The 17889-nt window shown below is 35.2% G+C and overlaps 1 protein-coding gene across 1 annotated transcript; it reads left to right on the plus strand.

Annotated features, from left to right (window-relative positions):
- The first annotated feature begins 6736 nt into the window (after positions 1-6736).
- Positions 6737-16195, plus strand: LOC106772079 (importin beta-like SAD2). Its single transcript, XM_014658240.2, has 20 exons — positions 6737-7157; positions 7232-7384; positions 7492-7654; positions 7814-7998; positions 8102-8275; positions 9155-9300; positions 9386-9509; positions 9579-9759; positions 10508-10667; positions 10766-10807; positions 10895-11013; positions 11096-11294; positions 11563-11694; positions 12077-12180; positions 12273-12452; positions 13910-14049; positions 14156-14295; positions 14438-14598; positions 15236-15371; positions 15459-16195. The coding sequence occupies exons 1-20, from the start codon at positions 6856-6858 to the stop codon at positions 15617-15619; spliced, it is 3102 nt and encodes a 1033-aa protein (XP_014513726.1). The 5' UTR covers positions 6737-6855; the 3' UTR covers positions 15620-16195.
- Positions 16196-17889: the final 1694 nt, after the last annotated feature.

Genomic DNA, 17889 nt, shown 5'->3' on the forward strand with positions numbered 1-17889 from the left:
GGTTTCGGTGGTTGGTGGTGGAGTCTCGGAATTTTTTTTTCTCTTTGTTCTTCTATGGGGTTTGAAATTCTGATTCTGGGAGGTACCGTGTAACTGAAAGATTTGCATTTTAGTTAATTCATTTAATCCTCTCCTGCTCTCATTTATTTGTGAATTTTACAATTTGGTGAAAGATTTGTTTGGGATGGTCAGTAATGGGTGTTTAGCAGTGCAAGGTTTGTCGAGGACTTGCTCAAACAGGAGCATGTTTGTGTCTCTCTTCTGCGCTCTCAAGAGTGCCTCAGAGGGCCAAGTCAAGAAGTGGCGCCCCGTTGGGGCTGACCATGGATTCACCTTCCTCGCTTACAATCTCACCATGTCACCGTATCAATCTTCTCGCTCGTTATGGTTGTTAAGGTTGCGTTTTTTCTTATCCGAAACAACCTTACGTTTAGGCTCGTCGCCGGTCTCGTCTTCCTCCACGATAATGATTTCAACAAAGCACTTAAACACGTCAATGCCAGAGGGACCATGGAACTGTATAATTTTTCCTTTCTTTTTTTCTTTGGTTTTCACTTACACCTGAATTTTTGGTGGTTCATTCTCTATTTGGATATTGGAAAACAAAAATTAGTTCATCAAAATTTCTTATTTTCGATTGTTGAGATTAATTGGGTTAATTAAGTTTTCTTTTTATCAAAAAGGCTGAGTTATGATTTTAACTTATAAATTTTAAATATATAAATGAAACAAAGCTAGATAACATGATTATCGTCTGCCATTGTCATGTCATTAATGCACATATAAATTTTTTTTAGAACAATTCTTCCTGCACCTCACCAAGTTCATCCTGCACCTCCCATTCTTTTTATATTTCCAATTCCAACCTTAAAACAATATTTTAATTTTATAAAAACTAGAAAAAGCTTTGGAGAGTTGCACAGAACCGAGGTGTGGTTGACAGTTGGGAGAGGTGCAGTTGTTGCTTTGCAGAACCGCACCTGGGAGATGCCGCTGAGGGATGTCGCACCTGGAGATGCAGCTGAAGGATGCCGCACCTGGAAGTGCGGTTGACACTTGGGGGAGGTGCAGTTGTTGTTGTTCAGAACCGCATTGGGAGATGCGGCTGAGGGATGTCGCACCTGGAGATGCAGCTGAAGGATGCCGCACCTGGAAGTGCGGTTGACACTTGGGGGAGGTGCAGTTGTTGTTGTTCAGAACCGCATTGGGAGATGCGGCTGAGGGATGTCGCACCTGGGAAATGCGGCAGAAGGATGTCGCATATGGGAGATGCGGCTGCCGCATTTGGGAGATGCGAGATTTCGCAGTGGAGGTGCTGAGCTTACCGCACTTGTAGATGCGGTTGATGGAAGAAACTTTTAAATGTGCTACTAGCAGTGTAGTTCACCATGCACTTGGTAGATGGGCTGATGCAAAAAAGATGATGCAGTGTGGAGTTCACCATGCCCTTTTCATAAATATTTATTTATTGTTTCTCTTATCATCACGTTCACATTCACATTTCAAAGAGAGAAGTAATATTGCATATATAAAATTTAATTTACAGAAACAGAGTGTAGCTATGGCATTCCCATGTATGTTTTCCAAGAAACAGAGAGAGAAAGGTCTACCATTAAAGATATTTTAACTTTTTATTAAAAAAAAGGGTAAAATGGTAAATTTGGAGGTGCAGGAAGAAGGAGGTGAGGTGCAGGGAGGAACACTCGTTTTTTTAACACTATTCAGTCAACTTAACCACAACCACACGTCTTCAATTGATTCAAATTTTTCAAATAAAATCCAAATTGACAGATTTAAAAATACGAAAACCAAATTGAGACATGCATAAGTAAAGATATCAGAACTGATTAAAAGAAAAACAATTTATTAGTTTGTTTTCCATCATAAAAGGTGCCATATGTAAATTTCCAAACATATAATATCTTTTAAACAAGGGTTAAATATGTTTTTAGTCCCTATATTTTGGAGCGATTTTGGTTTTAGTCCCTCTTTCAAACTATGGTATAATTTAGGTTTAATCATTTAGATTGTCCCTATTTATGTTGGGTTTTCTCAATTAGGTCCCAGTATTTTAAAACATCTCAATTTAGTCCCTGTTTTTACAAAATTGAATCAATTAAGGGTTTGTCGTTAACTTTGATGGACGGCGTTAAAATTGGACGTGGGTGGCATCCAGGTTGGCTGAGGTGTCAGTTTATGCTTGAGTGAGTTGGTTTTCTCACATTTTATAATTAAATTTTTTTGAAAATAATTGATGCACAGTTGATTGTTTGTCTAATTATCCATTAGTGGAGTTGAAATCTGGTGACTAAACTGTTGATGTCCTCAGCCAGCAATCCCGCAGAGACCCTCAACATCTCCCTCACCCTCCACCTCCTCGGCGACTTCCCCCCTGACGCCCACTCCCTCCTCTCCGACTTCCTCTCCGTCGCCGCCCCCACTGCCTTCCAAGTCATCACCCCCTTCGACTCCCCCTCCCCTCTCCCACTCCCTCTTCCTCTCTCACATATCCTCCACCTTGACATAACCCCCTCCCGATCCCTCTCCTCTCTCCTCACCCAAACCCTAACCTCAAGCATTTGCTCCACCCTTTCCTCTCTCCGTTCCCCTCTCCTCACCATCCCCCTTTCCACCGTCGACGACATCATCCAAGACCACTTCCGCAAACAAAACCCCAGTTCATCCACATCCACAGCGATTTCGAGAATTCCCTCACCGTCCAGTTCATCCACATCCACAGTGATTTCGATAGCACGGGTAGCTCCGGCCTTGATTGAAAATTGATCGAGAAGAGCTTTCGGTTTGAGACTGATAATGGCAATAATGGATTGTTGTTAGGAGATCAGAGGTTGAGTTTTAAGACTTATGGAATTAGGTTTTCAGAGTGTTTGATTTGCTCGTTTGCTATTGCGAGGTCGATTAATTCGTATACCTCTAGGTTTTTGTTTCATGATTATACTTTGATTGTGAGTGAGTATTTGGATTCAAAACGGTTGCACCAGATTTTGTTAGATTGTGGTGAGGAGTTGAGGAAGCTGACAGGGAGAGGAAGGAGTAGTTCCAATCAAAACTAGATTTTGTTAGATTTTGGTGAGGAGTTGAGGAAGCTGGTTGGCAGAGGAAGGAGTCGTTCCAATCAAAACGCACGTTCTGATTTAGACATAAATGAGTTATTTAAACGTTGCTTTTTGTGTGGATCAATTATTTTCAAAAAAATTTAATTAAAAAATGTGAGAAAACCAACTCAGCTCAGTATAAATTGCTACCTCAGTCTACTTTGGATGCCACGCACATCCAATTTTAACGTCGTCTATCAAAGTTAACGGCAAACCTTTAATTGATTCAATTTTGCAAAAACAGGGACTAAATTGAGACGTTTTAAAATATTGAGACCTAATTGAGAAAACCCAACATAAACAAGGACAATCTAAATGATTAAACCTATAATTTAGTCATTCAACTTTAGAAAACTCTGGTTTTAGTCCTTTTTACCAATTTTTTTTAACTTTATTTGTTGTTTCAAACGCGTTTCTTAGTTAACATTGAAGCAAAAATGTGTCAAACAGTGTAAACAATCCAAATGCTACAATGAAACGTGTTTGAAACAAAAAATAAAGTTAAAAAAATTTGGTAAAAATGATTAAAACCAGAGTTTTCTAAAGTTGAAGGACTAAATTGTACCATAGTTTGAAAGAGGGACTAAAACCAAAATCGCCCCAAAGTATAGGGACTAAAAACATATTTAACCCTTTAAACAACATTAAAACTAATTTAACTAAATCTTCTAGACAAATTTAATGAAGAAAAATTTACATTGAATATTTAAAAAATAAATAAATATGAAATATGAATATCTACAATAAATAACGTACTTCATAATATTATGAATTTTATAAATAACTATATTTAGTTATGATGTTATTAAATTAAATTTTAAAATTATTGTAACGGTTATTCTTAAATTATATATTTCTTATTCTAATTGTTTTTCTTAAAATTATTCTATTGGCTATAAATTGTAAATTGTATGTAAAATGCGAATTTTAGTCATAAAAGAGTTACTGATTATAATTAAATACTGACTGAATTATTTAAAACTAATAATTTAAGTTTAGAGAAGACCGATTCAATTAACCAAATGATACTCTGACTAGATCGACTTTAATAAAAACTTATAAAAAAATTCTATAAATGCAAATTATAAATACAAATTTATAGGGAAGTTCTCATATATATATATATATATACCATTAATAAATTATCTTTTTGGTTTGTGTGATATTTTATAACTTTACCTAGAGCAATCAAAATGGGTTAGAACTTGCATATCAATCTAACTCACCACAAATTCGAGGGTTTGAAAAAAATGTAATTTTTTATATGTGGGTCAATTTTTAACCTGACTTATTTAAACTCGACTCAATCGGATGACTCATCCAGATTGAATTCGTTGAGAATCGAGTTGACTTATCAATTAACCTAATTTTATTTTATTAATTTACTATCTTATGAAACCCTAAAAAAAATACTCTCTCCACTCATTGTGACACTTGTTTTTTTTATAACATATTGTACTTTTTTTTTTTATTATTTTGAATTGTCTTGAGATAACCATCATTTTGAGAGCAAAAGTTATTTAGATTTGAATTACAAGAGATTAGTAAATATTTTATTTAAGAACCCGTTTAACTCACCAACTCGTGGTGGGTCACACTGAGTTCAACTCTTTCTGGCTCACTAATAAATGAGTCAAGTTGGATTGACTCACCATGTGGTCAACCCCGTGATGAGCTGGATCGGATTGTATCAAGTAGTCCATTCTGAGAGCACTTTACCCTTTAAACAATTATTGTTTTAAATTTAAATAATTACTCAAAATAAAAACTATCTAAAAAATAATCATTTATAATAAAAATACAAAAAAGAAAAATTACTTATATATAATATTTGATTAATTTATTTTCTTATTATTACTTTTTGATTCTGTTTAATCATTTTTTTTTTCTAACAATTATTTTATTTTAATTATTTTTCAATGCTCAGACTTTATTTAGATAAAGAAAAGTAATATGGATTTAATCATCACAGAAATTAAATTTGTGAATTTTTAACTGTTGTGATTAATGTAATGAGAAAACAAATAATATGATTATATAAAAGTAAGATGTTACATTTTATCATGTAGATATAGATAGTCCTTTAGATTTTTATTCCAAAAAATATGATTGAGTATCATGAAGATAAATAAAGTGTGCAACAATTTGATGACCTACAATCATATAATAAAAAGAAGAATTTGAACATGTGTGAGATTGAAATTTGCACGTTGATAGTGTAATATATGACATTTGTTTTCTTAAAATCCCAGTATACCAACAATAAATTTGGTCATATCATGTGATTTCTGGCTCTAATATTAAACTCTAAACCATAATATAAGTTATTAATTTATTAAATGATCAATACATTGTAAATTATAAAAGAATAAAATTAATAATAAAAAATAAAATAGACAAATTAATTTAAAATAAAACAAATGTATAAAAAAGTAGAATAAAATTTATGTACACGTGATAACAAAATAAAAATAAATATACAAATAAAATAATTTTTTTGCCAATGACAAAAAAATAAATATAAACAAAAATTATTTGAAAAACTAACTTTTAAATCACTCGTTCATAAAATAAAATAAATAATAAGATAGATTTTGTTTAAGAGAAACACACTCTCACAAATTAACCTTATTATTAGTTTTCACTAGGTCCTTTTAACTTATCTTGTCCAAGTTCAAACTCTGAATACATGTTAAAGATCTCAAGTTAGTTTTAGGTTGTCCATATTGTTATAGAAATTAAGTCTTAAATATGTTTAGATGTAATTATCTATACTTTGTTTATGTATTTATAGGTTTGTGGTTGGATATGATTAATTCAATTGTGATTCAATATCGTTTAAGTATGTTTTTATTATCTTAATTTGTGGTTAATAAGTTTAGAATGATATTGTCCTACAAATATTAACTGTTTGGTGTATCAGGTTATGGTTTTTCCTGAGTTATTTTTTAGTATCAGGTTACAGTTTTTCTGAATCGTTTTATGATATTTTTGACTGATCGATAAGATCATACCAAACAGTATGTAAAGTATATATATATATATATATATATATATATATATATATATATATATATATATATATATATATATATATTATCTTCTTATATCGTAATAAATATTATACATACTTCTAAATGGTTATCTTATTTTCTTATATTATAATAAATATTTGTTTGTGATCAAGATTATTTTCTAATTTTATATTTTAAATATATATTTTTTTATCATAATAATTATTTTATTAATTTGACTTTTTAAGTAACTATTTTTAAAATTTAATATTTTTTTTTGTTGTTTGACAATTTCTTTTAAATTTAACTATTGTTTTTACTGAGTCCAATAGACCTACTAAAAAATATCAACCAATAATACTTATTGAGATAAAAGAGTCACACTTACATTGATTCGGGAGCAATCTCATGCTTTAATCTTATCCAAGGGAGAGTGGTCCTTTGACAGCTTTTATATGCATATCCTTAAACGGGGTTGGTTGGTGCGTTGATCGTGGGATAAAAACAAACAGAATAAATCAAACCTGAAAGATTATTTGAAAAATAAAAAAAGAAGAGTAATTAATGTGAAAACTTAGTAAAAAGGTGAAAGAAAAAACCCTAACACATAAATTGGTTTCATTTGCGTGTTGGTAAACCCTAGTGTGAGTGTGTAGCGACTCAGAGCTTCATCATCGCATTGGGGGAGACTCAGAGCAGAAGCGAAGCGAAGGGAAGAGAAGGAGATGGATCTTGGTAGCATACTTCAGGCTGCTCTGAGTCCGAATCCCGATGAACGGAAGGGCGCCGAGCAGCGGTTGGAGGGGATGCAGTCCGCCCCACAGCATTCAGTCAGTCTCTTCCAAATCATCGTCGATACCAACCGCGACATGGCCGTTCGACAAGTTGCCGCCATCAATTTCAAGAACTTCGTCGCCAAGAATTGGTCTCCCGATCACCACAGCGAAATATCCATCTCACCCTCCGATAAGCTCCTCCTCCGGAATCACATCCTCATCTCTCTCCCTCAGCTTCCTCCTCTCCTCAGGTACACTGCACCTCCCACTCTTCTCACTATTCTTTCTCACGTCTTCCTCTTTGCATCATTCTATTCTGCTACAGGGTGCAGCTCGGTGAGTGCCTCAAAACAGTCATCCATTCGGATTATCCGGAGCAGTTTCCTCATCTTCTCGACTGGATCAAGCAGAACTTACAGGATCAACAACAAGTCCACGCCGCTTTGTTTGTGCTGCGGATTCTTTCAAGAAAATACGAGTGAGTCAGTCTGTGTGTTTCGCTTCTTCTTCTTCTTCTTCTTCTTACTATCGCGTGAAAAGTATCCAGCCATCACTAATAACAAAACCCTTATTCTCCCTCTGCAGGTTCAAGTCAGATGAAGAGCGGACGCCGGTTTATGGCGTGGTTCAGCATACTTTTCCTCTGCTCCTCACTATATTTAACGCCTTAGTCCAAATTGCCAATCCCTCAGTCGAAGTTGCAGACTTGATCACGCTTATCTGTAAAATTTTCTGGTCCTCCATCTACGTAAGTTTATTTTCTCTTCCTCTCTCTTCAATCAACGGGAAAAAGAACGAGAGATAACATTAGTACTTTCAGTTGCCTTCCTTGTTTTTGCGCTTTTGTCCTCCGAACTGTTCGTAATTGATTAATGCAATTCTGTGTACATCGTTTTAACTTATTCAGTCGGAGCTTCCAAAGCTTTTGTTTGATCAAAATGTATTCAATGCTTGGATGGTGCTGTTTTTAAACGTATTAGAGAGGCCTGTTCCCTTGGAAGGTCAGCCTGCTGATCCAGAGCTTCGCAAGTCGTGGGGTTGGTGGAAGGTAAAAAAATGGACAGTTCAGATTCTAAATAGGCTCTATACTCGGTATGTTTGAGGTTCTGAATTGATTTGTTTGACAACTAAGTGCTTTACTATTCAAGGATTAATTTTCTATCTATACTCGTGTTTAAAAATTACCTTGTTTTAGATTTGGTGATTTGAAGCTGCAAAACCTGGAAAACAAAGCCTTTGCCCAAATGTTTCAGAAGCATTATGCTGGGAAGATCTTGGACTGCTACTTAAATCTACTGAATGTCATTAGAGTTGGTGGCTATTCATCTGACAGAGTTATCAACCTGGTTCTTCAGTATCTAAGCAACAGGTGCTCATCAATTTTTTTTTCTCATTTATTTGTGTATAGGTCTGATCTTTTTCTTATTTATGAAGGGATATGCATATTCTGGTAAGGCGTTTTTGTGCATAAGCGCGCATGTTTAGTTTATGAATTGCTACATGTTTTTCATTAATTAGTTTTCTAAACTCAACTTAGCCATCAGCGATAAAATCTCTTTATTATTGGGATATTTGAGCTTAGCTTTATAACTACTACTCTTGTCCCTTTACTCTTTCATCGAAGTTAAAGAAACTTGGTGAACGCTGTTAGTAACATTAAATTTGATGTCAATTTGTGTTAGTTTTTCAACATGGCCCATGAGTTTAGTGACACTCGTCATTTCTCTCTATCCATTTAATTAATCAATGTTTTCTAACCAACATTATTTGCCGAATTAATTAATTAATGTTTGGTAGTCCTCTTTACCAATCCTCACACGAGACCAGCCCAATTACCCAATGCTTAATATCCCTAGATATAAACCTCCGGAGTTTGGGTTGAAATTATTAAACCAAAAAAGTATTAACCACTAATACCAGTAAACCTAAGTAATAGTGATCTTGATATGTTATGAAATATGCGTGCATTCCCGAAATCAAATACTGGGATAGTCTGTTCTTTTGAACGTATGACTTCTTGAAGTTCATGTATCCAGACCCATACCCAATTTGAAATATTTTTCAGGTAAGGAAGGGTGAATGGGTTGCTTTGTGTCCATTGATACTCTTATCCTTCCTTTTTGAGGTCTTCACTTTGCACATATTAAGCATATCAGTAGTATCTTTTGTTGAATGCTGTTATTTATATTTTTCAGGATATTCACGATTCTGGAATTAATTTTCTCTTAATTTCTTTAAATGTATGCAGTATTTCGAAGAATAGCATGTATGCTGCACTGCAGCCTCGGCTTGATGTTCTTCTTTTTGAAATAGTTTTCCCTCTTATGTGCTTTAATGATAATGATCAAAAGCTTTGGGATGAAGATCCACATGAATATGTAAGAAAAGGCTACGGTAAGTCTCATTGAAGTTTACACATGACATGAAATTTCATGTGAATCATTGGCACATGCTTATAGCTTCTAATTCTTAATTTCAGACATTATTGAAGACTTGTATAGTCCCAAAACTGCTTCCATAGATTTTGTCAGTGAATTGATTCGAAAACGTGGGAAAGATAATCTTCACAAGTTTATACAATTCATAGTTGAAATTTTTAAAAGGTAAATATATTACTTTCTGATAAATTAGATGATTTATATAGTGTTGTAATTGGGTTTTCACTTTATTAGGTATGATGAAGCACCTGCTGAATACAAACCCTATAGACAGAAAGATGGTGCACTTCTTGCTATTGGAGCACTTTGTGACAAATTGAAGAACACTGAGCCATACAAGTCAGAACTTGAGCATATGTTGGTTCAACATGTCTTTCCCGAGTTTAGCAGTCCAGTTGGCCACCTTAGGGCCAAGGTATCATTTTTATGTATATAGTTTATGATTGCACCGTGTTGCATGCCTGACAGTCACTCTCCTTTTATTCTTCTTTTGGGCATAAAGCAGAATGTTTTTAGAAAAGGCTAAGTTTGCATTGCACAATATGTGGAATACCATACTAAAAGCAGCCCTAGTTTTATTTATAATTGCCCATTTTTAACAATTTTTGGAGGTTAAGGATTTGCATAATAAGAGGTAACACATATCTTTATCAGCATAATAGTTATTATTTATGGCATGGTTAATGAAAAACTCTTCACTTGGGTTCACTTGGCAGAGAGGAAGGGATGAAAGTAGGCTTTTAATCCATGAACCTTAAAAAGGGAAATTCAAAGTGGTAATTTTTCAGTGTTTTATGTTGTAGAAAAAACAGAGAAAGTATCATCTTTTTTAATTTTTATTATAAATGTATTCTTCAAGTAGAATATAATGCAAATACAACATTTATTGGGTACACAAGTAAATGTATACTAAGAAATGTCCTCTTATTATTTTCCTCGCAATCCCTCCCCCTACTTGGGTTTTGAGCCTCTATTGAAGAATTTATCCTCTTATCTTCATTTCTCTATCATTTTAATAGGCAGTGAATATTTATGTTACAGTTTAATATTTATGTGAGTTGGTGTGAAATTAATTATAGTTTTGAACTAGATGTTACTTGTAAAATTTTTAATTTCTATTCTTGATGATTTTGGCTATCTGTTGACTTTTGTGTCAAAAATAGGCCGCATGGGTTGCAGGACAATATGCGCACATTAGCTTCTCAGATCAGAACAATTTCCGGAAGGCATTGCAGTGTGTTGTATGTGGGATGCGAGATCCTGAGCTTCCTGTTCGCATTGATTCTGTTTTTTCTTTGCGTTCTTTTGTTGATGCTTGCAAAGGTGGTTAATAGTCTTCGTTTCTACTTTTGATTTCAATAAATCTTTATAAAGCATAGCACTGATAATGCTTTTTTTTTTTTTCAATTGTATTGAGGCAGATTTGAACGAAATTCGACCCATTCTTCCTCAACTCCTTGATGGTAGGTGAATGTACAATAAATTGTCTGTTCTTGTTCCTTTATTGTTTGGCTTGGTGAGTGGGTTTAACTGACAAAAAATACATACAGAGTTCTTCAAACTTATGAATGAAATTGAGAATGAGGACCTTGTATTTACCTTGGAAACTATTGTGGAGAAGTTTGGAGAAGAAATGGCACCTTATGCTCTTGGGCTTTGCCAACATTTGGTAATATAAATTTTTAACCATTTGTATCTGCCAATAAAGTTGTTCTTGCTTTTTAACATTGTCATTTTCTTTCTTACAACAGGCAGCTGCATTTTGGAGGTGCATGAACACCGCTGAAGCTGATGATGAGGTTGACGATCCAGGTGCTCTGGCTGCTGTGGGTTGTTTACGTGCTATTAGCGCGATACTTGAATCAGTGAGCAGTCTTCCTCAACTATTTGTTCAATTTGAGCCAACCTTGCTTCCCATAATGCAGAGAATGTTAACAACTGATGGTCAAGGTATTTGTTCATATACACATACATATTATTAAAGCAGAGGTGATTATATGCATTTGGTTTTCCTACTAAAAATAATCTGATGAGAGTATTTTACATGTTCTATACTATATTATCAAGTGATTATAAGCATTCTCTGCATTGACTTTTGCGGACAGCTGTTGTACTTTTAGCTTTAATATGGAGTAGTATGCTTCAGCGCTGGTGTGAAATTTTAATTTCCCTTGGGTTGCTTCGATTCATTTTCATCACCTGTTGTGAATGTTTGCAGAGGTTTTTGAAGAAGTTTTGGAGATTGTATCATACATGACCTTTTTCTCCCCAACAATATCATTGGATATGTGGACTCTTTGGCCACTGATGATGGAAGCACTTGCAGATTGGGCGATTGACTTCTTCCCAAGTATGCTTCTCAACTACATTTTGGCCACAATTCATCTCAGTTTCTGTTTGCTCTACCATAATCAAGCACGTAGTTTGGACATTCTTGATATACTTTTTATACATTAATATGAACCTAAAGTTGTTTTGGCGTCTCCCAGTAAAATTGAAGATAAACTCAGCTATGCATTCAATAAAATATCTTGGTTGTTTTATAATACGTGTTCTATGTTCTATGTATGGAGTTGATATCCATACTATTTAAAGGCAGGGAACATCTTTAGTTTCATCTATATCTTTAGTTTTGTACGTATGGTACCTCAACGTTTAAATTGGTGTTTGTTTGTGTCTGCAACTGTACTTTTGCATTTTCCTTCTATTTATTTGTCTAGTTTCTTCTGCAGATATTCTGGTTCCTTTGAACAATTATATCTCAAGGGGAACTGCCCATTTCCTTACTTGCAAAGAACCTGACTATCAACAGAGTCTATGGAATATGATTTCATCTGTAAGTTAGTTATTTTGCCTAATTAGAACGAGTTCAGTGAGCACCTGTTAAGAAGATTTAGGGTAAAAACTGATTTTTATTTCACGTTGAAGGTTATGGCAGACAAAAATATGGAGGACACTGATATTGAACCAGCTCCGAAGCTTATTGAAGTTGTCTTTCTGAACTGCAAAGGACAGGTTGATCAATGGGTTGAGCCATATCTCAGAGTTACAGTTGAACGCTTGCAACGAACCGAAAATTCACATTTGAAATGTCTTCTCATGCAAGTGGTAAGGGCTTATGAAGATTCATATTGACACACATCACGCATGAATGAGATAATTTGCTTTTGTTACTTAATTATGACATTTTTAAATGTTCAACAGCTGGATTTCTGTATTCATTATTTGAGTATAGTGCCTGGATCAGCCATGCCACTAATACGACTATAATGGGATAGTGATTTGCATGATGACTGCTATCGTGGAATTTATATATAGATGCTCACATATATATATGAAAATTTCTCAAACATAAATGACCTACTATGGATGACAATAAAAATTAGTAGTAAGTCATTATAAACAATGAATTACAACTAAGGTGAAGTAAGTAACATGAAAGGAAACAAACATTAGAGGCATATGAATAAAGAAAAACAGAGACATCTACGGAGTAGAGACGTTTGGGTCTCATTGAGAAGGATAAGCTACATGATGTTGTACTTAGTTCTAGAGGTTCTTCCACCTAATGGACTAATCTTTTGGGTTGGACTTCTCGTCATGCTTAACTAGTGGTTTTGTTGAGAGTTGCCCTACACAAAGGGCTACTTATAGACTGATTTAAGGTGTAAATTAAATATTGATTAGTAAGCCCTTAATGAGAAAAGAGCTGCCACTTATATAATGAAAGCTGCTGTGGATGTTGGTCCTTAAAGGAAGTGACAGTGTCAGGATTCTGACATTTAGTAAGGTAAACTACTTAATATGATACTTACGACTTGAGGTTCTTGCACCCAGTGGACTAAGATTTTAAATTAGACTCTTGTGCTTAAGTCCTAACAAGAGACAATTGAGTGTGTGCTGAACAAACACACAATGGGGTGCTAGAGCGCTGTTGGTTGGCTGGAATCTCAACCTGTGGGTTGGTTGAAAAATAGAAATGCCTGGGCCTGATGGCTGTCATCCCAAAAGTGGTATGGGTTACTGTTAATCTGGGGTAAAGGTTTTCATAACCTCCTTTGCCAATTTTGGCTGTGACAAGTTTCAAAATTGTGATTTGGGATGTGAAAGCTTGTGTGATGGATGCTCTGTGGAAACATGGTGCAACAACTTCCCAGTATTGGCCTCCTGCTGTGATATGACTGGTATCACATGCTTATATTAATTTTGGATCGTTAGATCTGTTTATAGTATTATTCTCTTCCAAAACCTCTGTTGTGGAGCTTAATTTGAAACCATGCAGAAGTACATCGGTTTTCCAATCTTTACCTACGTTACATGCATTACTTGGTTTATTGAAAAATAGGATATGTACAGTTTTTTCCAGTTGATTCTGAAGCTTGCTTTGTTATCCTAATTAACATTGCACTTCTTTGCATGGTTTAGTAAGTTAAAATATATGAAAAATTTGTCTAATATAATTGGTTTTGTTTCTATAAGAATGACTTCAGTTCATCTGTTTTTGTGCTTTTGGCAAACTTTTCAATTTCAGAGAAGGACATCATAATGAACATTCCTTCTTGCAGATTGCAGATGCTCTTTACTACAATGCAGCACTGACTCTCGGTATACTGCAAAAGTTAGGTGTTGGATCAGAATTATTCAATCTTTGGTTTAATATGTTACAAGGAGTAAAAAAGAATGGCATGCGTGCTAATTTCAAGAGGTCTGTATTTTCTGGCCCCATCACCATCCCCCTTTCTTCACTTTCCTTCTATACTTTTTTGTAACAAAAGGAAGTTGTGTGACAATATCTATATCTAATTATGCAGGGAACATGACAAGAAGGTTTGTTGCCTTGGTTTGACATCATTACTTGCAGTTCCGGCTGGTCAATTGCCTGGAGATGCTCTTGGCCAGGTGTTGCGGGCCACTCTTGATCTTCTGGTTGCATACAAGGATCAAGTTGCAGGTCTTTATGTCATCTTTTCTCTGTAACTATGGTACTGGAGACTTGCAACTGCATGTTCACCAGTGGTAGACTTTTATTTTTATTTTTTAATTTTATGAGATTTATGATCATCCAATTCTCAGCAATTGCACTTTCTTTGCAGAAGCTGCAAAAGAGGAAGAAGCTGAAGATGATGATGATATGGATGACTTTCAAACTGACGATGAAGATGAAGATGACAATGGTTCTGAGAAGGAAATGGGAATTGATGCTGAGGATGGTGATGAAGCTGACAGTAGTAAATTTAGAAAGTTGGCTGAACAGGTTTGTGGATNCAAAAACCTAAACACCTCTGTATGCCTGTCTTAATTAAATGAGGAATAAATAATTTGTGGTTTACATGTGTTTATTCTAGTGGTTCAAAGTTTGATTCTTAAACATGATTAATAATTTAGAACAGTATTTATTATTTTTTATTTTGCAAAGCAAGCTAGTTATTGAAACAAAAAAGAGAGCAGTTTATTGTTCAGTGGGTAAGAAATTTAATTTATGTTATTCGTCTGTCCAGAAAATTAGAGCATTAAAAGAAAGATGTGACTTTTTAGTCATTTAGCATGTTAATTTTACAAATTTTTGTTTTGTTGGCATATACCATTGATTAGTTTAAAATAGATGGATACATTTGAGTAATTAAATATAAATGTGAAATAATGTGACTTGCATTATACTTTTAGCACTGTCAGCTTCATTCTATAGCAGCTGGTGGTAATTCATAGGGTGGTGGGTGATTATGTTTGATTCCCTGTCAATCACTTTTTTCATAAAGTGATATTCTGCTGATAGAGTATTTACTGAGTACAAGTGTTTACTAAATTGTTTTTGACTATTAATAGAAGTTTAATTTATTGTATCTTTTTGAATTTTTAATTCTTATTGTCTTTTCTATAATGCCACCCCGAAGACAAAGACATTTAGGCCCAACGATGAGGATGAGGATGATGACGACTCAGATGATGACTTTACTGATGATGAAGAGTTGTATTCTTCTCCAATTGATGATGTGGATCCTTTTGTTTTCTTTGTGGATACGATGAAAGGTATTCTGATACCTTCCCTTAGACATGTTACGAGTTTCATCACTGTCCCTTAATTTTTGCCTGACTTAAATACAAATTTGGCTGTAGTGATGCAATCATCAGATCCATTGGGATTTCAAAACCTTACCCATACACTTGAGTTCTCTTATCAAGCTCTTGCAAATGGTGTTACACAGCATGCTGAGCTCAGAAGAGGAGAGATTGAAAAGGAAAAATTAGAGAAGTCATCAGCTGTCACGAATTCTTAGCTCTAGCGTGTGTATGTTCTTGGTAAGAGAATCAGATGGTTACATATTTTTTTGTGAGGCATTTATTGGCTCAGTGGTCCTCGTTGGTTGGTCCTGTGAACTTAAAGAGTTTTCAGGTTTGATATTGATATGGTGAGTTTGGTGGTCTGAAGTTCTCTTTGACTTCAGAGGATGTGGATTGAGTAGTTTGGTGGTTCGCACTATCCAATGGATGGGAGAGTGGCCATTCTTCTCATTGTCCGCCCCTTCAAGTCTCTATATTTTGTTGAGTTGCGGTTATGCTCTTTCCAATATATGGCAACCATTGTCTGTTCTTGGGTTGGCGCAGCAATGGCTTGATGAGTGAGTTTTTGTGGCGTTTCTCTCCTGTCACATAGACAGGTTGGCTTGGCTCTGTGGGCAATTTTTGGTGGGGAATAGTTCATAATTCTTTCTAAGTTACATTTTGGTCATAAAATTTTGAGTCGAAAGTAAAACAGTTTTGGGCTGTGCAAAGCTTTTCTAGTGTGGCTCGCTGCACATTGTAAAACAGATATATTATTTTTTTATCAATATTTATAATTTTTTTGTGTACAAGTTTTTAACTTACAACTTTATCCTTCAAACTGACTTGATCTTTGTGGCCTTACTTTTAGTTAAAAAAGAAGTAAAGTTTCGTTAAACTTAAGTTCAGTGAAGAACAAGTTTAATTGTACCATAAATAAAATCCAAATGGAGTACCTAATCAGAGTAATAAATTGTTTGGCTTTTGTTTATATTTCTAAATTAATGTCACTCTTCTCTCGTCTCTATTTTCCCCTCATCTTCTTTTGTCTCGATATCTCCTTGTAGGAGTTTCTCACTCTCAATCACTATTTGTTCTTTCATCATTTATTTAATTTTTAGGTTAAAACCATTTAGGCGTCTCTATTTTCGTAAGGTATTCTTATTTTGGTTCCCTTCTTTTAAAACTTCCCAATTGGGTCCTTATAACTGGTAATTTCAAATAAATTAGTCTCTACCGTTAAAAATCGTTAACGATGTTAATTTTCTGCACAAGTGTTTGATGATGTGTTAAATTATTTAAATGTGCAATAATCAGTGAACCAACCAGATTTTGCCACATCACACCTTGGACACGTCATCATCTTCTTCACAAAAACCCTAAACTCCCAAACCCTAGCTGCCGTCAGCAAAAAGCGTCGTCGCGACCATCTTCCTTGCGCCTTCATCCGGCAACCATGGCAGCTCATCGGACCATCACAGGCCATCACGCGAGGACGTCTTCTCAATCGCAAATCGTCGTTGTGCCGCTCAATCTCCACCGCAACGAACCGCCAGTCTCTCCATCATTCTCACCAGACCTGCGAAATCCAAAAGCAGATAAGAGAACCCCAAATCTAGCCACCACAATGTCGTCACCATTACCAGCCATCAAGGTCCCGCAGCAACCACCGTAACGCCTCAGCCATGGCGCTCGCTCCTCCATCAATGCACATCACCATCTTCCTCGCACAAGCATGTCGCGACTCTCCCTTTGCATCTCCAAAGAAATCGTGCCACCACCACGGTTTCGCCTCGATCATCAGATTCACCTGCAAAATCAAAAGGTCAGAGAACCCAGTTCGTCTGCAACGCACCATCATTCATCTCCTCCAAGCCGAATCCAAACAGCGAACCCCTATCTTATTCGTCGCGTACCATCAACGCAAATCGCTCACCAACATCAGACCACCACAGAGCCACCGTGAAAAGCCACCTGCAATTTGAAACCAGAAAGGGCCAAAAAAACCAAGTCCAATCGCGCCACCAGGTTCTCACAAGATTCCAGTCTTCATCACCAAAAATCACTTCACGGCGCAGAAGCATAAGCCTTTCTCATCTCTGCACATCAGAAAGCCCTAATTGGGTGAGAAAGAGGGTTGCCACGTGGCGGCATATCATTGGACGTTGCCTCTATGGTCAAAGCTGGTCAACAACGGCATGCCACGTATCATCTAATTTAACACATCATCGAACCACCTGTGCATAAAATTAACACCGTTAACGATTTTTAACGGTAGAGACTAATTTGTTTGAAATTACCAGTTATAAGGACTCAATTGAGAAGTTTTATAAGGACTAATTTGTTTTAACCTAATTTTTATTATTAGCAATTTAACATTAGTTAAATATTTTTTTTAGTTAGTTTGTTATTATTTTTATTATTTGTATTGTATACTTGGTTTATATTTATTCTATTGTAAAAATAATAATCTATGTGTATCTTCAATATGTTATCTAAAATTAGG

Source organism: Vigna radiata, chromosome 8, assembly GCF_000741045.1.
Source record: "Vigna radiata var. radiata cultivar VC1973A chromosome 8, Vradiata_ver6, whole genome shotgun sequence".
Lineage (NCBI taxonomy): Eukaryota > Viridiplantae > Streptophyta > Magnoliopsida > Fabales > Fabaceae > Vigna > Vigna radiata.

Bases quoted from the DNA above. Each gene is read 5' to 3' on its own strand.
- LOC106772079 (XM_014658240.2), top strand. From the start codon at position 6,856: ATGGATCTTGGTAGCATACTTCAGGCTGCTCTGAGTCCGAATCCCGAT. The intron at 12,181-12,272 runs GTAAGTTAGTTA...TTCACGTTGAAG, and splicing joins TATGGAATATGATTTCATCT to GTTATGGCAGACAAAAATAT. The intron at 14,296-14,437 runs GTCTTTATGTCA...CTTTCTTTGCAG, and splicing joins ATACAAGGATCAAGTTGCAG to AAGCTGCAAAAGAGGAAGAA.